Genomic DNA, 21,936 nt, shown 5'->3' with positions numbered 1-21,936 from the left:
TCTTGCTCTTAACCGTTATACTGTGGTGCCTGAGACAAGTTATGCACAATATAGTTTACACCAATCATTGTTACAGGATGACATAATGAAACACAAAATCATAAGGTTTAATTATAAAATAAAATATTTAAATGAGGTTTTATTAATTTTCCATTACATATAATAATTGCAAAAGGAGTTAGAGAAGAGAAATACGTGTATGGCTGAGGTAGCCAGCAAAAGTGTTGTGGAGATGGAACTGGACCTGAGCTAGGCTGCGGAGTGTTGGTCAGAAGAAGGGAACCAACATTAATGTACTGTCTGTATAACAAGCACTGTATGTACATTGTCTCATCTGATCCCTCACAACAACTGGGGATGGAAGCTCTGTTCTCCCCATTTACCAAGAGGAAACTGAGGTTCAAAGAGGTTAAATAATTTGCCCAAGTCCACACTGCTAATTGTTGAGCTGAGACTCAAATCCAGATGTCTCTTCCACTCCATCCTGCCTCAGGTTGGTAGAAAGGGTCAAGGAGAGCATTCTGATGGAGGGGAGCAGCAGGAGCAAAAGGAGGAGGCTGGAATGAGCAGGATGCCTGTGAAAAGGAGGAAATAAATAGTCAGGCACCAAGCCTTCCATCCTCTAAGGAACAGAGGGTGGGACTTCCTAGGCAGCTCCACCCACTGCAGAGGATTGCAACAGGGTGAGGTGGGGGTAGGGGTTCTGGGGTTCCTGGAAGGTGACTGAAGCCCATAAGGCTGGCACTCTGCCCACTGTGTGGCTAAAACTTGCCCCGCCCAATGGTCCTGAGGTGGGAGAGCCATGCCTGATGGCTTGTTCCTGGAAGTCTGGCCACCCCCTGCCCCCCGACCCAACACTGCTGCATCCTCGTCCTGGTTCTCTCCCAGGACCAGGCTGCTCTCTGGCCTCAGGTGTGTCCCAAGCATCTCGCGACCAGAGTCTGGCTTCCAGATAGACTGTTCTCAGTTCTTCAAGCCCCTGAGACACTCTTGCCTCTAAGTTTCTAAGCTGCCATTTCCTAATAATAACAGACTCACTTTCTTACTGATCTCATTTTATCTTCCCAACAACTCCGCTAAAGAAGTATTATTATCATTATCTCCATTTTTCAAGTGAGGGAACAAAGCTCAGAAAGGTTGCATTGTCCAAAGCCACATAACCAGTAAATGCTGGGACTCAAGATTCAAGATCTGGTCCTCCTCCCTCCTTCTACCATACACCAGGCAAACTACTTCTGTCTTTAGATTTAGAATTAAACCCCAGGGGTTATTTCTTCTGGGCTATTCTGGACTCATCTATCAGCCCTCGTCCATCTTGGGTTCAATGTGGGGCTCTGCCAGCAGGGCATAACTCTTAAATGCCAGGGTCTGGGAACCTCAGTCTTACCCAACTCCCTGGACTCTTGAAAGCCGCAAGCCTTTTTGGCCTGAGGGTGGGGCTCAGTGTCCCCACAACTCCTGAGTCAATCCTCTAAGAATTCTTATCTGTGGAAAGGAAGCTCCTCTAAGACTTTTTTATCTCATCCTATCCTTACCCAAACTAGAACATAAGGAAAAAACAATGGATGGCTTAGGAGGTCTGGCTCCACCATCTGGGCCTCAGTTTCTATCTTCTCACTCCCTCACTTTAGTAAGAGGGGCCTCACTATTCCCTCGTCCCAGACCCACTTCACCACCTCCCCCAGCCATCCGGGGTAACCGCCAGGCTCTGCTGCCTAGGATAACACCCAGCCCTCCCCTTGTCCCCTGTGGCTGCCTCCTCTTTCCGTCTGTTGAGAGAGGAAGCCAGGGGGTGTCGGGTGCAACCCTGCAGGGCACTGATAAAGGGCCAGCCCTTCCCCCGCCCCTTGGGGCCACTGTGGTCAGACCAGCAGGCAGGCAAGGCAGCCAGCTCCCTCTGGGACCCAGGCCCTCCCCTGGTTCCAGCTCTACCTGCCCCGCCCTACTCGGGAAGCTGGTTGCATAACCTAGTGGGGTGTTTGGCAACATTGCTTGTGGCTTGACCTGATGCTGGTGGTGGTGTGCACACGCGTTGGGGTGAGGGTGAGGGTGAGGGTGGATTGAGCAGGGGTGGCAACAAGTCAGCCTTGCAGGGGTGGGTGAGCGGCATGGAGAATGGTATGACAGTAATCTGTGTGGCCAGGTTTTTCTCCAGATTCTGTCTCTGCTACCTTTGCTGAAGTGGGAGAATCTTGGGGATAGGAAAATCGTAGGTATTCTGCCTTGCCAAGCCACAGGCACTGTCCAACCCATTCAGGCTCCTAATGCCCGGCTAATCGTACATCAAACAAAGGAGACTTAAGGTAGAAGGCTGTTGACTCTGGACACGAGGAATCTGTGAGGAGGGGGCTAAAGGAACCTTCCCGCCCCTGAGGGCTGTAAAGGGTCTTCTGGAGGCAGGACACAGCCTGGGAACCGCAGTAAAGTCCTCTTCCTACAGGAGGGGAGTGGGGGTGACATGGGAGAGACACCTCCGCCTGGCCAGTCACCTAAGTGAAGGCTGCCTGTTCACTTAGCTCCCCCTACGTGACCACATCTGTGCCCCTAAATAAGTAGTAAACTGCTTCAAACACTTCTATGAATGCCTATTGCTTACAGGTAGGGAGGATACAACCTCCCTACCTTGACTTTCAAAACACTTTACAACTTAGCCCCAGTCAAACTTCCCAGGCTTATCTTTTACTACTTCCTACCCCTGCACCCCACCCAGTAAACCCAAAGTACTACTCTGTGTCTTTGCCTCTGTGCCTTCACACCTTTGCTTGGAATACTCCTCTCCTCTTCTCTGCCTGGTGAGCCCTTCGTCATTCTCCACAGCCCAGCTCCATTGTTGCCTCCTCCATGGTGCCTTCTCTGAATTTCACCAGGCAGAAATTCAGCTCCATAGCACTTTATATGGACCTTTGTTAACGTAATTCCCCAGCTAGACTGTGAATGAGGACATAGACCATGTCTTATTCATCTTTGTTTTCCTGGAAAGTAAAACATAGGAGACAGTCAATAGATATTTGCTGAATGAATGATGAGGCTTGTGTTATCCATTGGCATATCTGCAGTGCCACAAACAGTGTCCTGAATTGGTAGTTTTTCATTCACTAAATGTTTGTTTACTAGCTGTAACCTGATATTATTTAATCACAATTAATCACAATTTAGCCACAAGTGTGATTATCATTACCCCTCATCCCCCTCTGAGGGGCCCAAATAAGTATGCAAATGAGAGAGCTATACGTGAATGCCCATGTATGTGACCCAGATTCATGCCCAGGTCATTGAGAGATTCTGAACCCACATGTAACATGCGATGAAGCTTTGGGTCACCTCCTGTCCTACATTGATCATGCATGGAGAATCATGACCTCCTGGGATAGAGATGAAATTCAAGACATTTAGCCATGGGTTCTGCATGGGCGTTGATCAATCCCATACACAGGCTGCAGAGAAGCGGTGTCAGCTTCCCTCTTGAGTTGCTTGGTTGTGTTGCTGGGTTGTGGAGGGTCCTGAGAGAGAACTGGGGTGGCTGATATAGTGGTGTAGTGGTGGGGAACACTTGGAGAATTCCCAGCAGCTATTCTTTATCAACAGGGACTGAAGGTTTTCATTATTTTAACAGTGAACACAATCTTATCAGAGAGTGCTGGCTGAATGCCAGCCTTGCCTAAGGGGGGCACCTGTCTGCCTCCTCAGTCTTTGTTTCCAATTTAACTTGAACACAGTAAGAAGAAAAAACAGAGAAAAAGTATAAGATGCAGCTGTAAGGACTGAAGCTAGACATAGGAAGGACTTTCCTTAGAGCTGAAAGCAAATAAAAGCTAAGAGGAAGCAAGACTCTTTTCTCCTGGTCTCTGGAAAGAGATTTGTTTGGCCTGGGACTTGAGTTGTGTGTGTTTTGGAGGCAAAGGGATGAATGAGTGACTTCTGGTGGTAATTATTGGCCTGACACAGAGCTGTTGTGGGTGCTGGGGGATGGACCTGATATCCTACACACGTGCCCTGGTCTGTCCAGGGTATGTGGCTGCCATGTGGCTGGGGTGCCTTGCCTGGAAGAAAGGAGGACAGAGGGCACCCGGGGTCCCCTTTAAGGGAGGTGAATAATGTCCCTGCTGGGTGCCCCCCCCCCCCACCTCAACTCCCCTCACACACTGACAACAAACCTGGCCAAGAAAGAGGCCTTTGTCCTAGGACATCTGAAGCTGCGGGGAAGGGGAGAAGGCGACAGGTGAAAGGACACATCAAAGCAGCCGGCTGCCCCTCCTCCCCAAAATAGCTCCCGACCCCTTTCCCAGAATCCAGCTTTTCTTAGATAAAAGCGGTCCCCTAAATGCCCACCTGCCTAAACAGTCGGAACGCCAGGCACCTGGTCCTTTTCTTCGGCTGCCCTCCACCTTGTCATGACTCAGTTTCCCTGTCCCTAAGAGGGTCAGGGGACAGAGGGAAGGAGGTTACAACTTGTATGAAGTTTAGAGGTCACTTTGGAGTGGACCATCAGGTTGGAATTCATCATAAGCACGGGAGAAAAGGAGGGCCGGGAGAGGCCCGGAGCCATGTGTGCCCCCGCTGGCCGGGAGCAAGGTGGGGGCGGGGCGTGGGCAGAAACCACACCGGGCTCAAGTTTCCTCTGTTGGCCAGAAAGGGCAGGAGGAGAGGAGGGCCATGGGGAAAGGGGAGGGTTAGAGGAAGGACGGAGAACTCAGGCCGAGGGCTTCAGAGAGGAGACGGGTGCGCCGCCCCGAGCTCCGCGCTCAGCCCAGCCTCCACACTCAGCGCTCAGCAATGGCCCGGGGGCGGGGCACGGCCCTCCCCGGCTCTCAGAGGTAGCAGGGATCCTCACCCGGGAGGTGTCAGCCCAGGCTCAGCCTCCCCAGAGACAGCACCCGGAGCTTCATCTCTCTCCTCTCTCTGCTCGGACCCTGCCACAGGTGCCTGAGGGGCGGGGTGGGAGAGGGATCTCAGTGGGATCCAGGGGCAGGCTGGGGTCGTGGAAGCGAAGGTAGAGGGAGAAAATAACCAACTTTCCGCACATTCCTAGCAGATCTCAGACCTTCCCAGGGTGCCTTTGGTTTAGGAATTTGACATCTCTGGGAACTCCTCTGGGAGAAGACCTAGATGGCTTCTTGAGCGTTCTGGGGTCTTGGGGTGAAAGGCTGTAGGTGGGGACCAGAGAGTGTGGTCCTCGAGGGGCTGGGGAGTGACACTGAGTAACACTTCAGCAGGCTGGCTGCCCTGGGGACATGGTAGACTCTCAGGTGTATAGTACTGTCCTTTCCCCTACTCCATTCCTTCATGCTGCCCTGTCCAGCCAGCTGGGAAGGTCTGGGGGAAGCTGAGGAATTGGAGGCACTGAATGCTTGGCTGGCTGAGAAGTGTTGTTGCAGCAGGATGGGTGGTGGAGGTAGGGGGTGCTCAGTTCTTGCCTCCCTCTGCCCCTCTCTTCTCTGGGCCCCGGCTGTAGAGATCAGCTGGGGCTGGAAGGGAGAGGAAGGCATCCCACCCTCAGTGTAGTTCCTTCCTACTGGATATCTTGGCAGCTTGGAAGGTAGGGGCTGGGAAGCAGTGGAAGAGAAGAGGGGAGCCATCAGGTCTGCTAGGGCTTGGATTCCCTAGTCATTGGCCCCCAAAGGACTGGAGTTTGGGGTCTTGGGACCGAGTGACAGGATGGCAGAAACTTGTCCCTCTCTCTCTTGTTCCCATACACCTGTTTGAGTCATGTATGCCCCCAGGAGACTGAATCTCGCTCCGGTCAAATCTCTCTCTTTCTCTCTCTCTCCCTCCTTCCCCCTCCTTTTTTCCTCTTTTCTGTTTGTTTCTGTCTCACCTCTATGTGCCTCCTTCTTTGGGGATTCTTCCTAATCTTTCTAAATAGGTTGCTCACCTGGCACTCCACACCCCAAGTTTCATTGATCCCTCCACATCCTTTCACTGCCTCTGTTGACACTTGGAGAGGTGGAGTGGTCTAATAAGCCTCGGAACAGTGTCCCAGAGGCAAACCCCCTCTCCACTTCCCTCTTCCTCAAGGCTATTAGAGCCCTGGGGCAGCAGTTGAGGCCAAATGCCTTCCTTTCCCCAGCATCCCTCCCTAAATGGTCCTCACCCTGTATCCTTAAGCATAAAGCTCCATGTCATTCTGTGAGTACTCAGGGATTGTGACAAGATCTTTCTGTATAGGCCTATCAGGATGAGAGTAAAGAGGATAGACTATAGTCCCTGGAGATGATTCCAGTCCTACCTGATACATAACGTTGGGGAGTAAGATGGCTGTGTGACCTCAAAGTGTGGACTAAACTGAAAAGTGGGAACTGTTTATTATAAAAGAAGAGGAACACAGATGTCCACTCCGCTTTCCCAGTATCTCTCTAGTTTCTGCACCCTCTGTGATATTCTATTTGATCCATTTCTGGCTATACCCTCCTCCCTGATTGATACCATGGACTGCCAGCCTCCTGGCCCATCATCAGGAAGATAGGCTCCTAAGACACAGAGGGGCCTATGCCTCGTGTACAGACCACCACCCATCTCTGAGTGTCTAGGGGAAAACATGCTATAGTCACGCACTGTGTAATGACATTTTGGTCAAAAGTGGACCACATATATGATGGTGGTCCCATAAGATTAGTGCCACATAGCCTAGGTGTGCAGCAGGCTATACAACCTAGGTTTGTGTTAGTACATTCTTATGATGTTCACACAATGATAAAATCGCCTAACAATGCATTTCTCAGAACATATCCCCATTGTTAAGCGATGCATGGCTGTATTGCCCTTTGGCCTGGTGCAAACTTGCCACTGCACTAGACAGCTGGTTGGAGCTGATCCAGAAGTTCTCCTCAACTCCCCCTTCTCCAACCTCCTGTCTCCCCCTGCTCTCCTTTTGGATTCTCATTTCCCTGTCCAAGATGAGGAAGAGATTGAGCTGCTGGTCTTCATGAGAAGGGGCTGATATCTGGTCTCAGAGACACGAGCAGCCAAGAACCTAGCCTTGCCTGGGCCAAGGGTTTGAAACCAAGAGAAGCCTGGAGAGCACTGCCAGGCTCCTATCTGGCTTTGTGTTCTTTCCTGTGAATTCATACGGTTGGACTAGTTTAGTAGTTCTCAAGGCAGGGTGGGCCTCTGGCATCGGAAACACCAGGGTGCCTGTTAAAATGCTGCATGCTGGGTCCCTGCACCTATGAAATCAATTCAGTAGGTCTGCAGTGGGAGGCCTTCGGGATTCTGTGTTTACAAGCCCCCCGGGGGAATGTAGTGCACAGTAAGGTTTGTGACTGCTTGAGCCAGATGTAATCTACTGCCTCTCACAGCAAGGACGTTCTCTAGGCCCATCTCCATTTAATGAAGGAGACTGAATGTGAAGCAATTCGCCCAAGGTCATGAATCTGGAAGGCCAGACAACCTGGTCTCCTGCCTCCTAGGGCAGGATCTTTGTACTGCAGCTAAGAGTCAGATCCAGGAACAAGTAAAAAGGGACAAAGGGTGGGTACGTGTGTGAAGGACTATGAGGCAAGAGTCATTGTCCCTGCCCCCTAAACCCCTTCTCCATTCACTTTGCCTTTGGGCAATTTCCGCCAGAACCTGGGTGCGGGAGGGTGGGGTTCCGGTGTTGAAATGGCATCCTGGACAGACATAAACACCCCACCCACCCTGCCCACTGCCCAAGGGCCTGTGCCTACACCCCTCCCAGGGGACAGCAGTATGACAAAGGGGTGGGGGAAGGGGCTAGAGAAGATCCTCCTTCAAAAGGATAGTTTGCATTCTCACTAATTTTGTGGTAAGTCAAAGAGTGGATTCCATATTAAATAGCTGTGATATGCCATCCTTGTGATTATCTAAGGTCATGCAATTTGAGGTCATCCAGTCCTGTCTTCTGTCCTTCCATAAGTTTCTCCTACTCTCAGCTGGCCACCTTTACTTATATGGCAGAGGTGAGGTGTGGTGTCTGGCCCTAAGAGATCAGGAGGCCCTGGCCAAATCTACTTGAAATCTCATGCTGGAGGCAGGGTGAACAGATGCAGGAGAGCTGGGTGTCAGGGAGGTAGGGAGGTAGGATAAGGAGAGGGACTGCCAGAGAGGAGAAGATGAAAGCAGGGGCGAGAGTTTGCTGAGAATGCTAAGCTGTCCAAGCAGAAACGGACCTGTGGGTTCAACTTGTCCAACTCCCTGGTTTTACGAATGAAGAAACAGAGGCTCAGAGAAGTGTGATGGCTTGCCCAACATCACACTGCTGCTTTGTGGCTGACCTGCGGCTAGAGCCCAGATCAGAAGAAAAGGTGCTAGAGGGGAGTGTGTCTTCAAGGCTCTACAGAGATACTCCCCAGAAAAAGAGAAAAGAGACTGAGATTCCACAGAAGGAATTGGCTGATGTAGGCCAATAGAGGCTTGGAGTATGGAGACACAGGAGTGGGATTGGAAGGCACCTGGAAGGCAGTATAGGCTAGTAGAGTCAGCCAGTATAGATTCCAGACCTGCTCCTGCTATTTACCAGCTTGGGTCTCAACTTCTGAATGGACTTCATGGGATCTTTGTGAAAATCAATCTCATAAACTAATGCTTGGAAAACACCAGTGCAGTTCTTGACCATTGCTTGATGAGTCTTTGCTATGGTTGTTATATTACCTTAGAGGAAGAAGACTCCTGGCTGTGTGGATTGGGGTATGGCCAAGATGACCCTGCAGGGACACAGAGTAGAGGTCCAGTGTCTCCAGAGACCATTCCTCTTCTGCTGCCTGCAGCTGATAAACCTCTTATCTGGTTCAGGCAGAGGAGCCCAGGGCCAGGATAGGAGAGGGCAGGGCTGCTATCAGCCACCAGGCCTGGGCCATATCTTAGAGAAGGGGAGGGGCTGTCTGCTTGGCTCTTCCCATAACACACTCCTTGGGGATCCCCAAGCACTCACTGTCATCTTGGAAAGAAAAGACCCAGATCCTAGAACAGGACAGAAGAGGAAAGCAGGAGTGGTCCCTGATATTGCCCAGAAAATGGGAAACCCACCCCAGAAGACATGACTTCTCCTCCAGCCAGTGTGATATAGTTTTGGGGAGTAAGAAGTAGGAGAAAGAGAAGGCATCTTGTCTGAAAAAAAGGTAAAGACCTCCTGTGCTCCCAAAGGAGCTGACTACAGCCACAGCAGGTGAGGTGGAGATTGCACCGCAGAAAAATGATTTCTAGTTTAAGGAGTTGGTTGATGAGTCCAGCAGGAATCGGGCGATGAGGTCCTTCTTTCTCTCAGGTCACGTTGGAGGGGGCCTCTCCATGGGGGCAGGACAAAATTGCTGACCCCTAGCAGGAAAGGCCCTAACCCCAATTTCTCCTTCCATGCAGGTTGCTGGGGCTGTTTGGGCTTTGGGGGACCCTGGACCAGGCCCTGGCCCAGTAGGATGCCCCCGTGTCCTCCCCAGCAGAGCAGGAACAGGGTGACACAGCTCCCCACTCCAGAGCTGGGCGAGATGGAACTGACTTGGCAAGAGATCATGTCCATCACTGAGCTGCAGGTGAGCTGGGTTGGGGCAGGGGCAGGGAAGCACAGAGACGCAGAGAGTCTGGCTGCGACTGAGGCAGGGGGCTGGAACAAGCAGGGCTCAGGGTCTCAAGTTGGAAATGTTCCAGGCACTGGAAAAGGAAGGGCTGGAGTAGGAAGGAGATCTGAATGGATGAGCAGAACGCTGAGGGACTGGGGGTGTGGGTGAGCAGGGGAGAGGAGTGGTGGGGAGGAAGGATCTGATTGGGGCTGTAAGCTCTCAGCGGCTACTCTGCCTACATCTCTCTACCCCACCTCCCCGTCCCCACCTTCCCTTTCTCACCTTCTTCCTTTCTGACCTCCCTCTCCTCCAATCCTGTCCATCTTCTTCCTTCATTTCCTCCCCCTGCCCTCCGTAGCTGGGCCCCTTTCCCCCAGGTAGCAGAGCAGTAAGGGGCCTCGGGAAGGGGGGTCAGACTATGCCGGGGTCCTCTCCTCCTGCTAGTTGGACAAAGGGGTGTCTGTTGGTCTAACAATGATGCCTTTGTCCCCAGCTGGGCTGGAGCAGGGTGGCTCCCGACATGGGTTGGGGGCCCTGTTTCCAGCATGTTCTCTCCTCCTCTCTGCACCTGGGCAGGGACAGAGGGACTGAAGAGTAGAGGGTAGCACTTGTGCTAGCTCCCCAAGGTGCCTCTTAGCCCCCAGACCTGGATCTGCGCCTGCCCCCTTTCTCTCCCCTGCCACCATGTCTGGGCCCTCAGGATCTGCCCTAAGCCCTCCTCCCACACAGCAGCTCCCTCTGCTGGGCACCCAGGGCATGGCCAGAGTCTGAACTTGACCCTTTGACCCTAGATAACCACAGCAGCAAAGGGTTCCCAGGGGTCGTCTTGGATAACACTCCTTGTCTTCCTGAAGGAAATAAAGGAACACGAACCATTTCAACCCAACCCAGTAAGAATTTCTACTGAGAAGGAGATTCCATAATTGTTGCAACATTAGATAGTCCTTTCTGAAGTCTGACCTCAGAGACTTCCATACCTGTTTAAGCTGCTTTCTTCTTGGAATAGTTGCATTGCAACTTTATATGAAGCTGTCAGTGATTGTTAACACCTTTCTCTTCCCTTTGTTATTATCTCACTGGGTCTTTTAGAAGGCCCCAGCTTGGGCCTGAGAGAGCTGGTTCTCCTCCTCAGCCTCTCTGTGTCTTTCTTGCAGGGCCTGAATGCTCCAACTGAGCCATCATTCGAGCCCCCAGCCCCAGCCCCATACCCTGGGCCCCCACCACCCTCAACTTACTGCCCCTGCTCAATCCACCCGGATGCTGGCTTCCCGCTTCCTCCACCACCTTATGAGCTCCCAGCACCTACATCTCATGTCCAAGACCCCCCATACTCCTATTGCAACATGGCCATACCAGTCTCCAAGCCACTGACCCTCTCAGGTCTGCTCAGTGAGCCCCTCCCAGACCCCTTGGCCCTCCTGGACATTGGGCTGCCAGCGGGGCCACCCAAGCCCCAAGAAGATCCAGAATCTGACTCAGGATTATCCCTCAACTATAGTGACGCTGAATCTCTTGAGCTGGAGGGGACAGAGGTTGGTCGGCGACGTGGCGAGTATGTAGAGATGTACCCAGTGGAGTACCCCTACTCGATCATGCCCAACTCCTTGGCCCACCCTAACTATGCCTTGCCACCTGCTGAGACCCCCTTAGCCTTAGAGCCTTCTTCAGGCCCTGTGCGGGCCAAGCCCACTGCAAGGGGGGAGGCGGGGAGTCGGGATGAACGTCGGGCCCTGGCCATGAAGATCCCCTTCCCTACGGACAAGATTGTCAACTTGCCGGTAGATGACTTTAACGAGCTGTTGGCACGGTACCCGCTGACAGAGAGCCAGCTGGCACTAGTCCGGGACATCCGAAGGCGGGGCAAGAACAAGGTGGCCGCCCAGAACTGTCGCAAGAGAAAGCTGGAGACCATCGTGCAGCTGGAGCGGGAACTGGAGCGGCTGGGCAGTGAGCGGGAGCGGCTTCTCCGAGCCCGAGGGGAGGCCGACCGGACCCTGGAGGTTATGCGCCAACAGCTGACGGAGCTCTACCGGGACATTTTCCAGCACCTGCGGGATGAAGCAGGCAACAACTACTCCCCTGAAGAGTATGTGCTGCAACAGGCTGCCGATGGGGCCATCTTTCTGGTGCCCCGGGGGCCGAAGGTGGAGGCCACAGACTGAGCTGGTCCAGAGGGGTGGGACTGGTGATGGCGATTTCCTTCATTCCCTTGTGATAAAGGTACTCCCCAACCCTGAGGCCCAGGAGCTGTGTTCTCTAGACCAGAAGGGGACAGTGGGAAACCTGGCATTGGGAAGGTCCAAAGTGTGTTCTGTGAGGCTTGCCTTGAGGGAAGTATGTGAGGGGAGGGCTGGAATCTCTCTTCTGTGATTCAGCTTCCCAGGTCTCCAACGTCCACCTCTTGTTTGAGCTTTGGTATATAAAGCACTCTACAGAAATAACCTTCCGCTGTGTCTTCCTTCTCAAGGGAGGGTGATGAAGCTGAGCACCCCTCAGAGCTGACTGCTTGCTGTTGGGGAGGGAATCCTGCCAAGCTCATTTCTTTCCCCTACAGCTCTGTGTAAGAGAGGTGCACATGACATTTGGGCTGGAGCAGTGTGATCCACCATCTTCATACTCCTTCTCAGAGCCGGGGCCATGGATGATCTGAGGAACCCCACCTTCTCTGGTGGCCCCCTATTTATGGAGCTGGGATTGCTACCAAAGCTGGCTAGATCCTATGTGCAAGGCCCAGAGGGTTGGCCTCTCCTTTCTCAATCTTTGGAGCACAGAAAAGCCTGGATTGCCCATGGGCCTTTTCTCTCTTCTGCCTATTTCTCTAGGACCCCCTCAGCCTGGGTTCTGATGTGCCAGAGTTCTCTCAGAAGACTGAGTGAGCTGCTCTTGATTGGAATGAGAGAATTTGATTGGACAACAAAGTTTCAGGGGATTTCACACCTTGGTCTGGGTAAAGCCAGCTCCACAGTGGAGTACAATATGCATTTCAGTGAAATTTTCTATCTCCCTGGTTAAGAGAGACGCTTCCCAGGGGGGCGGCCCTGTGGCCTACTGGTTGAGTTTGCGCGCTCTGCTTTGGAGGCCTGGGGTTTTGCCAGTTCGGATCCTGGGTGTGGACACCGCACTGTTCATCAAGCCATGCTGAGGCTGTGTCCCATATAGCACAGCCAGAAGGACCTACAACTAGAATATACAACTATGTACTGGGAGACTCTGGGGAGAAGAAAAATAAATTAAAAAAAAAAATTGGCAACAGATGTTAGCTCAGGTGCCAATCTTCAAAAACAAAACAAGGGCCAGCCCCGTGGCCGAGTGGTTAAGTTGGTGTGCTCCGTTTCGGTGGCCCAGGGTTTCACTGGTTCCGATCCTGGCTGCGGACATGGTACCGCTCGTCAGGCCACGCTGAGGCCGTGTCCTCATGCCACAACTAGAAGGACCCACAACTAAAATATACAACTATGTACAGGGGGCATTTGGGGAGGAAAAGTAGGAAAAAAAGAGATTGGCAACAGTTGTTAGCTCAGGCGCCAATCTTTGAAAAAAAAAAAACAAAAACCAGACAAACAGACACTACCCAATTCATGTTTTGGGGCTTTCCTTTTCTAGATCCTTGAAGATCTAGGGCCTTTATTAGTATATATATTTTTTCTTGAAACTAGACATGATTGCTTTTCAGAAGCCTTCACATCAAAGTCCAGTGAAACCTCCCTGACACCATTACCTTCCTCTTCCTGCTTGGAATTGGGTGGTTCCCAACCTTCCCAGTCACTGAATTACACAAATTACCTCTTTGGGGTATTTTACTTCTATATACACTTCTATTCAATTTTACGTGTTCCATTCCAACAGGGAAACCTTATTTTCAAGTTCTGATAGACACTAGTTGTGAGCCATAAAAGCGCACAGAAGTGATCAAAAGAGATGTGGAAACTTCATGCCTATATATTCTGAAAAACATCGTCTCTAGCCTAGGTATAGGGAATGAAAACAACTTAGAGCTTCCTATTCCTAACAGATCTGAAGATCTAGACAACTTGTGAATTTCAATTTCTCAAAAAACTGAAAATGTGAGGTCAAGTTGTAAAGTGCAGAGCCTGGGGTTAGCTATTGAGAAACTTGATTAGTTCACCTAAGGGACATCAGACACTGAAGATTTTTTCATTCTAATTTACCAAGGTGGTAAATTCAGAGGCAAATTTAGACATTAATTTCTTCAACGAGTATTTACTGAGCACCTAATAAGCTTAAGGTACCGTTCTAGACATTGGAGGTATAATGAACAAGACAAAGCCCTACTCTTACGGAGATACACTGTAGTGAGGACCAACCATCACATACACACACCTTGTTTGGTTATGTGCCTACCTAAAGCAAAACGTGGAATACGGTTTTGGAGAGTGAACTGGGTTATGCGACCCACAGGTTGCAAGAACTCCAACGAGGTAATTATCTTCCTTCTGTCTATTTCCTCATCTAAAATAAACAGAAATTACTAATAATCTTGTATATGTAAAGAATGTTAACAAAGTACATAGAATGTAACAGATGCATAACTGCTTTTCTTCAATAGGAACGCTTTTAGCAAACTCTTGGTAGCTTGAGTTTCCTATCCCTCCAAACTATGGTTGTGTGAAACAAACTAGTAATTTCAAGTAACAAATGAGATTCTTAAATCAGAATCACAGCAATAAGATGACTGTTTTGCTAGGTTGAAAACTGAGGCCAGATGAACTATTCTTGAAAATACTAGGGAAAAACATAAGCATTTGCCAAAGGGTTAAATTATTGCTTCTAAACAAATTTTTAGGCCAATTACCTATGAGAAGACTTCCTTCCCTTCCATATTCAGTTCATGTTATCATCCCTGGCTTGAGCTTTCTGAAGCCTGAGATAGCTGGCCAATAAATACTTGTTCACCAGATGCACTATGTCCCTCCAGAACCTACTAGATAAGTGTGGCTCTTATGCTATGCTTATGCATAACATATAAGCACAGATAAGCTCTCCTCCCAGAGACACCCTGAGCTCAACGGCAGCTGTTGGGTTTTACAACTTGGTTTTCCCTTGCCAGGGAAGCTAGGACATGGTCAAATGGTACAATCGTAAACAGCTTACTTCTAACTGGGTGAAGATTTACTCCTGCAGTGAGAGCTAGTTTCTGATTTCACTAAAGCACGACGCTGATGGGATAATCTATTATAGTAACAAGACGCTGATGGGATAATCTATTATAGTCACACAGTATAAGAACCACTTCCAACAACCCAATCCTTCCTATTTACAATTTTTTTTAAAAGATTTTATTGTTTTCCTTTTTCTCCCCAAAGCCCCCCAGCACATAGCTGTATATTCTTCGTTGTGGGTCCTTCTAGTTGTGGCATGTGGGACACTGCCTCAGTGTGGTTGGATGAGCAGTGCCATGTCCACACCCAGGATTCAAACCAATGAAACACTGGGCCGCCTGCTGCAGAGCGCGCGAACTTGACCACTTGGCCACGAGGCCAGCCCTCTTCCTATTTACAATTTCAACTTGTGCTTTGGTTTAAAGCATTGATATTGTTCCACTCTTCTTTAAACTGCTAGCTTCAAGATGCAGTGACTATACACTTACATAACACCTTGCTCCTTTAAATTTAAAAGGATCCAGGGAAGCACTGGTAAGGCATGAAGGGGAGGGATTTTGACTCAATTATTCTGGTTTACTAGACACCTGGTATGTCATTAACTCCTCTATTTCCCACTCTCAAACTTGAAATGGCAAAAAACACAGTATCGAGTTATTTAGCACAAGTATCACAAACAGCACAAGAAAAAAACAAGTTAAAAAGCATTTTATTTAAAAAGCCCATTCACAAAATTGAATGATTAACTCAAGCTGCAGAGCAGCTAATGACAACTGCATGGCAGTGAAAACGAAGTGCAGTGGCTCAGATAAAGGTTGTCCTCATAAGGATGTTCCTGCAAAAAGAAAAAAGTCTATGAAGTATTTACACAAGCAAGTGAAGCTTCTACAATCACATCCATTCCCTTTACTGGGAACCCAGCTGCTTTAATAACTGGTTTTGCTGGCTACAGTCTTCCATTAAGACCAGATTATGAGATCCCATGTTTTTTGGTTCTCAGGCAGTTTGTTATTCTCTTTACTTGGGCAATACCAAGCACTCTTGCAGACCATTACTTCATAAAAACTTACCTTTTAGCCATGAACTTGGACAGATGAGTTTCTGTTTTTTTAAAAGAGAGCTGATAAGCCTGTAGTGGCAGACTCCTCCCTAGAAAAGTAAACAACCTTTAGTACCAGCTTTTCTCTAAGACCAAGTCCCATTTCAGGCTAAACCCCCCACCCCCATTAATGGTCCACCCACCCTCCCACCACCATTTTGGGGAAGATTCTAATGCATTACTTTGAGCCATTGTTTTAAGGAAATGGGTCAAAGGAAGGTAAGAAATAAATCAAAATTAAAGGGCAAAAAGGCACTACTATCACAGTAGAAATAATTAAAGTGCTCACTTCCTTCAATTGGGAGCCACCAAGACAAGGGTGTCAATTTAAAACAATTCATCTCCAGAAAAACCAAGTTCAGCTTAACTGGACTAGTTTTGGCTCAATATATTAAGGAAAACATAACAGAAAGCTGGATTATAGATAGCTATATGGATGTAAGTAAAATCTGTTCTTACCTACCAGCATAGCAATAAAACCTTTCCTCCTGGTTCTGACTGCTAGTCCTAAGAGTCAGGTGTGCCTTACTCTCGTCTGCCTCCTTCCTTGCGATGGTCCTGAAACTTCACTCCCTCCTAGCTTTCATGGAGCGTGCGTGGCCTGCCCCTGGCTTATCTGTACTCCACATACCACAAGTGTCTACTCTCAGCTGTAGAGTGTCTGAGCTCGGAGCCATTCGCGCTATACTTGCTAGCAGTTCCTAGTAGCTGAACATCTCTCCTGGATCTTTAAAGGCATTGTCACGAATCCTGAGGTATCTGCAAACTCCCTCAATAGTTAAGGTTCCACCTGCCATTGCAAACTCAGCCAATATCAAACCCATGGCACTATCACCCATGCTTTCCCACCCTCCTCCACCTCCCACCCACCTTCACCCACCCTCCTCCCCAAACTTCCAAGTAACACACCATGGGATGGAATACACAGTCCTAGTGATAAACAAAATCTCTATGCTGCTAGGTACATTGTTACTGAAATTGAGGGTACCAAAGGGAAGGCTCAAAAGAACCTATGTACAAATAACAATGATTGGATATTAACTATTAAAAGGTTTAGAAATCATTTTCTATACAATTAACATTTTAGGATGGTCGTGTTATCTTGTGTCATATTTAAAGGAAAGCTGCAGTTAACACTGAAGTATATAATGTGGTTCCTTACCATCTCCAATAATTTTAATTTCCAAATAGGTAACTAATGTGGTTAATCTATAAACCTCCAAAGACCCACCCAACCACAACAAAATAAAAACTGCAGTTTTCCTTTAATGTAAGCCTGTTTCCGTGTTAAGAGTAAGATACTCTTACTGGTGCTGGCCAGTTTAAAAAGGTCTCCCAAACGCTTCTAATCTGTGGATTTATGGGTGGCATTAGCCAGCAGCTGGTTTCTATTCTCTGGCAGAGTTTTGAACTTGAATTGTGATAGAAGCAGTCAACATGATCAGGGGTAGTGGGCAGGGAAAGTCCAAAGCTCTGCCAGTCCCAAATCCATACAGTTGTCATTCCATTCAAGAAGTATTATTAAATCGTTTATTGATTACACATGATAATGGATGATACACAAGCTTCATTCCCATCTATAACTTTATCTGATACCATAATTCAATTTAGATATATTGCATAGGATGTGCCAACAATCATATTAATAACCAAATGAACTCCATGACTTTGCTTGGGTGACCCTTTTAACAGTGAACTCCAGGTCACAACACAGTAACTGTCAGTTCAACTACACCAAGGTTTCTGAAGACAATGGCTTCTGTGCCCAAGCAGGTTATAAATAAATTTCGAATGGAACCTGGCATCACCCTGAAGGAATTCTAACTTCACACTGTTGGGATAGTTTACCAAGATGGCTTCAGAGTAGACTAACTTTACACAGCACATTTAAAAAAGACACATTTATTCAGCGTCATGATCAGACTATTACATTTAGCAATCAACAGCATGGGTGCAAAAAAAAAAAAAAAATCTACATTAAAACCCTTTGTTGGAATGCTTTACACTTTCCACAGAACAGAAACTAAAATAACCTGTTATACAATTAGTCACAAATACAGTCCTGGAGTTTTTTGCCCATACACATGAGTATTGTCTAAAACATGTCTTCTTTGTAGCAGCTAGGCCCTGCCACCACTGTGCTTGGCTGAGTTCACAAATCTGTTGTAACCTGTAGCTTCCCTGTCACTTCTCTGGCTCTCCTCTCCTGCTAAGCTTTGTTTCCTGTTGAACAATATGGAATAAAGTTGTTAATCTAAACATATTAAGACTCAAGGCTACAATCCAATAGCAAGTTTTGTTTCCCACAAATTTTGCTGATCTGAATATTAACTTAAGATCCACAATTTTACTGCAATTAATGTTAACTATGTTGTACTGCTCAGCTACATTAGGGTTACTGGGTTCATCAAATTATAAAAATTAAGTCAAAACACAAAAAGGTGCATACTTACCTGGCAGTAATTAAAACCTTCTGCCACTGCCATAGCTACTGCTGCTGCTGGAACCGCCATAGCCACCTAATAATAAAATGTGTTCCTTTAATAGTAATGTTTTTATAATCGGGGCAATAAAACTAAAATTCAAGAGTTTGAACTCACATGATTTTTTTCCAATTTGACTACAAGTTACCAGTCACTCAAGTTTTCTGAAGACTTTAAATTGTTAGGTTTTTATTGTTTACACATAAATCACCTAAAGATTTAATGTATTCCTATCAATATTACACATATACCATACCTTGGTTTCGTGGTTTGGCAAAGTATTGGCCTCCACCACCATAGGGGCCAGAGCTTCTGCCTCCAAAATTTCCTCCTTTCATGGGTCCAAAATTTGAAGATTGATTGTTGTAATTTCCAAAATCATTGTAGCTTCCGCCACCTCCAAAATTGCTTCCTAGGAATGGAAAGAGGGCCTCATCTGTTACTTGGGGCAGATGATAGTTCTGCATTCTATTTAGTATTCAGATAGAAAAAAGATGGATGATCTGCCTGCCTTCCTCCCAAACTCTGGTGGCTCCAATTATTATCTTTCTATTTCATCCTTTGTGGGCAAGGCATTCAGTTGAATAATCCAGTAGTGTAAAAATTTGCCCAACATCAAATTTACCAAAAACTCTCTAGCCTTTAAGGCCTTTACCCATTCAGGGACACTGCAAACACAGGCTGGATACATCAACTAAGTGCCTAAGGTGCCAAAGGAGTTAAGATACTAAATCCTGCCAGAAGCTAATCTAATTCTAATCGAAGATGCCACTATCCACTTATCCATCTATTTGGGAGTGAGGCGGCCCCAGCTTAAAGCTAGGAGGTAGCATTAGCAAGCCCATTAAAAATGGATACCATGCAGTGCACCATGTAATGCTGTAAGAGCACCAAATCCCCACACGAGCATCAATTCTAAGAGACTAATCTAGCTACTGCACCAAGTACTCAGATCACTCGATACCTACCACTACCACCGCCAAAGCCGCCTCCGCCTCCTCCGTTGTTATAGCTGTCATAGCTGCCACTCCCGCCATAGCCACTGCCCTGGTTTCCATAACCCTGTCCACCACTTCCATAGCCTCTGCTTCCTCCAGAGTAACCAGGGCCGCCTCCTCCATAACCACCTACAAGAATACAATTCTTCTCAATAAGACAAAAGTATTCAACAGTCAAAATCTGCGCAAGCGTAATGGCTAAAAGCCTGCTCACAGCATGCTGTTACAGTCAGAATTGAGCTCGTCATGCACTAGAATTTTAGTCTCTACTAACCTATTCTAAAGGTTGCCAAGAAATTTTTCACCTGTGTATTCCTTGAAAAGAACTTACCATCATTACCAAATCCATTATAGCCATCCCCACTGCCACCATATCCTCCACCACCACGGCTGCCACCAAAGCCACCTGAAAGAAAGAAGAGTTTTATAAACCATGTCTCAAGTATATGCATTGCACACACAAATCAGTCTTCTAAGTCTTAAATTTTAGGAAGCACTCCCTGTACTGCAAACTGATTCCCATACCCCAAATTTTAACTTCTGGATAGTGAGAAACCAGCAGTACATTTGGATAAAATGTGGGCCAGTAGTTCCATCTACCACAGGTTGCAAAAAGGATTAAGTTATCTGGGGGTAACTAAACTACAGGCTTACTATTAATTCTTAGTAAACTATTAACCATACGTACCTCGACCACTGAAGTTTCCTCCGCGACCAAAGTTGTCATTCCCACCAAAACCACCTCCACGACCACCGCCAAAATTTCCAGAACCACTTCGACCTTAAGACATAAAAGTTAAGTGTTAAGCAACGCGGGTTGGAATTACTCAAAGTAACCTGTAAGATTTAATTAAGCAACAAACCCACCTCTTTGGCTGGATGAAGCACTAGCCATCTCTTGCTTAGATAGGGCTTTCCTTACTTCACAGTTGTGGCCATTCACAGTATGGTATTTCTGAACTAAAAAATTTCAAAGATAAAGAGAACATGATCTCAGGCTTTAGAGAACATAGACTTCAGAACCATTAGCAAATAAATCCCAGTCATCTGATACTTACTAACAATCTTGTCTACGGAGTCGTGGTCATCAAAAGTTACAAAAGCAAATCCTCTCTTCTTGCCACTGCCTCTGTCAGTCATGATTTCAATCACTTCAATTTTCCCATATTGTTCAAAGTAATCTCTTAGGTGATGTTCTTCAGTATCTTCTTTAATGCCACCAACAAAAATCTTTTTCACAGTTAAGTGGGCACCAGGTCTTTGAGAATCCTAACAGGAGAAAATCCAATTAAGTTGTATTGTATTAGCGAACTCTATCCCCACATCAATATTTAGGGAAGGGGAAAAAAACCCACTCACTTCTCTTGAGACGGCCCTCTTTGGTTCCACAACTCGTCCATCCACCTTGTGTGGCCTTGCATTCATAGCTGCATCCACCTCCTCCACAGTGGCGTACGTGACAAAGCCAAAGCCTCTGGAGCGCTTGGTGTTTGGATCTCTCATTACCTGAGGTGTTAAATCATTTAATACACACTGAGATCCCAGAAGCCATTGTCATTTCTAACCTGACCAACGTAAAAAGAAACTACACAAAGCTCTTCAGTTTCCCTCTAGCCATCTAGGGTAAACCCATTAAGAGGAAGCTTTTTAACAAGTTAACAAGGCCACACCTTCCCTTGCCAAGTTGTTTCCAACTCAAATCCTGTCAACCTTCACAAGCATTCAGACAGGAACTCCAGCAAGATAAGCCAAGGGAATCAACTAGGTCCTACTGCCTTTTGTTTTTGTGTCTTCCGAGCCTTACCACACAGTCCGTGAGCGTTCCCCATTGCTCAAAATGGCTCCTGAGACTCTCATCGGTTGTTTCAAAGCTCAAACCTCCGATGAAGAGCTTCCGCAGCTGTTCGGGCTCTTTGGGAGACTAGGAGTAGGAAATAAAAGCGTTAAGTAGGGCTGTAACACAAACCATCTTCCGGTTAGGAGAAGCAAAACTACACAACGACGTACGCAGCACTTATTGTTCCTTGGGGCCGCAGCGGGCCACGTGCTTCCCCGCACTAGGGCAGGCGTTAGGCCAAGGGCTGGGGAGCCGCGAGCGCATGCGTCCCCACTCTCCCTCCGACGCACGCGCAACAAAAGGACCCGGCGGGCGGGGTACGTGCCAGTAAGCAACCGTAGCTACTCTTTAAGGAACTTGCCCACCGAGACAAGGTGAAAAATACATTGAATGTGCCTAAGCGTTTTGCCAGGAGGAAAGAGCCCGGCGTGATAACTAAGGGCAAGACGGCGGCCTCATGGCGACGACGAGGACAAAATGGCGACCTGAACTTTGGGAGGGGTAGGCCCTGGCAGCGACAGAAGAGCTGCCGAATGGGCTGGTGCAAGCAGCCAAACCAGGCCGCGTCCTACCGAACTCCGGGAGGGGCGAGGAAAAAACTGAAGTTGGAGAGAGCGTCCTACTCACCTCTGACTTAGACATGACTGCAGTGGGAGGGGAGACTAACGATGCTTACTCGGCGGCGTCCACGGGCAGAAAGGAGTAACCTAACGAACGTATCTGCCAGCCTACCTTCGGCCTCGCTTTTTTATCCCGCCTCCTCGCTTTCGGCATTGGTAGACTCCGCCCCTGGGCAGCTCTGATTGGATATTTGAAACAGCTTCCTCCTACTATTGGTGTGCGGTTCCGCACTGCTGTTTAACGTCATCCGTTTGGGCGTTCTACGCAGT

At 48.1% G+C, this 21,936-nt stretch overlaps 2 protein-coding genes and 1 long non-coding RNA gene across 6 annotated transcripts; 1 reads left to right on the top strand and 2 right to left on the bottom strand.

Moving 5' to 3' along the window:
• Positions 1-113: 113 nt before the first annotated feature.
• Positions 114-9,909, bottom strand: LOC139041558 (uncharacterized). Its single transcript, XR_011496943.1, has 3 exons — positions 9,792-9,909; positions 2,757-2,972; positions 114-575 (listed from the first exon to the last, which is right to left on the bottom strand). It is a non-coding gene; the product is annotated as an uncharacterized lncRNA (long non-coding RNA).
• Positions 4,629-12,727, top strand: NFE2 (nuclear factor, erythroid 2). Its single transcript, XM_014836559.3, has 3 exons — positions 4,629-4,919; positions 9,313-9,482; positions 10,664-12,727. The coding sequence occupies exons 2-3, from the start codon at positions 9,369-9,371 to the stop codon at positions 11,669-11,671; spliced, it is 1,122 nt and encodes a 373-aa protein (XP_014692045.1). The 5' UTR covers positions 4,629-4,919; positions 9,313-9,368; the 3' UTR covers positions 11,672-12,727.
• A 2,593-nt stretch (positions 12,728-15,320) lies between these two features.
• Positions 15,321-21,875, bottom strand: HNRNPA1 (heterogeneous nuclear ribonucleoprotein A1). Of its 4 annotated transcripts, XR_006518452.2 has the most exons (12): positions 21,674-21,824; positions 21,014-21,130; positions 20,569-20,715; positions 20,268-20,478; positions 20,077-20,169; positions 19,898-19,990; positions 19,541-19,615; positions 19,180-19,338; positions 18,468-18,623; positions 18,182-18,247; positions 15,700-15,778; positions 15,321-15,464 (listed from the first exon to the last, which is right to left on the bottom strand). XR_006518452.2 is itself a non-coding variant. In XM_014836475.3 (11 exons), exons 1-10 carry the CDS (start codon positions 21,686-21,688, stop codon positions 18,192-18,194), a joined length of 1,122 nt encoding a protein of 373 aa, XP_014691961.1. In that variant the 5' UTR covers positions 21,689-21,824; the 3' UTR covers positions 17,245-17,951; positions 18,182-18,191. The 4 variants fall into 4 exon arrangements, 2 of the variants coding, with proteins under 2 accessions (XP_014691961.1, XP_014691981.1); XR_011496941.1 differs by lacking the exon at positions 19,180-19,338; XM_014836475.3 differs by lacking the exons at positions 15,321-15,464; positions 15,700-15,778 and adding an exon at positions 17,245-17,951.
• Between the last annotated feature and the right edge of the window lie 61 nt (positions 21,876-21,936).

Source organism: Equus asinus, chromosome 22 (assembly GCF_041296235.1).
Source record: "Equus asinus isolate D_3611 breed Donkey chromosome 22, EquAss-T2T_v2, whole genome shotgun sequence".
In the NCBI taxonomy this organism is placed as follows: domain Eukaryota; kingdom Metazoa; phylum Chordata; class Mammalia; order Perissodactyla; family Equidae; genus Equus; species Equus asinus.
The sequence above is the reverse complement of the archived record's forward strand: the minus strand, read 5'-3'. Positions and strand labels throughout refer to the sequence as shown.

What these genes read in the sequence shown, in the direction of transcription:
- NFE2 (XM_014836559.3), top strand. Translation starts at nt 9,369, where the DNA reads ATGCCCCCGTGTCCTCCCCAGCAGAGCAGGAACAGGGTGACACAGCTC. An exon ending in TGTCCATCACTGAGCTGCAG is followed by an intron (nt 9,483 to 10,663) that starts GTGAGCTGGGTT and finishes TCTTTCTTGCAG; the next exon opens with GGCCTGAATGCTCCAACTGA.
- HNRNPA1 (XM_014836475.3), bottom strand. An exon ending in CTCCGTAGACAAGATTGTTA is followed by an intron (nt 20,170 to 20,267) that starts GTAAGTATCAGA and finishes GAAATTTTTTAG; the next exon opens with TTCAGAAATACCATACTGTG. An exon ending in TGCCAAACCACGAAACCAAG is followed by an intron (nt 18,248 to 18,467) that starts GTATGGTATATG and finishes TTTTATTATTAG; the next exon opens with GTGGCTATGGCGGTTCCAGC.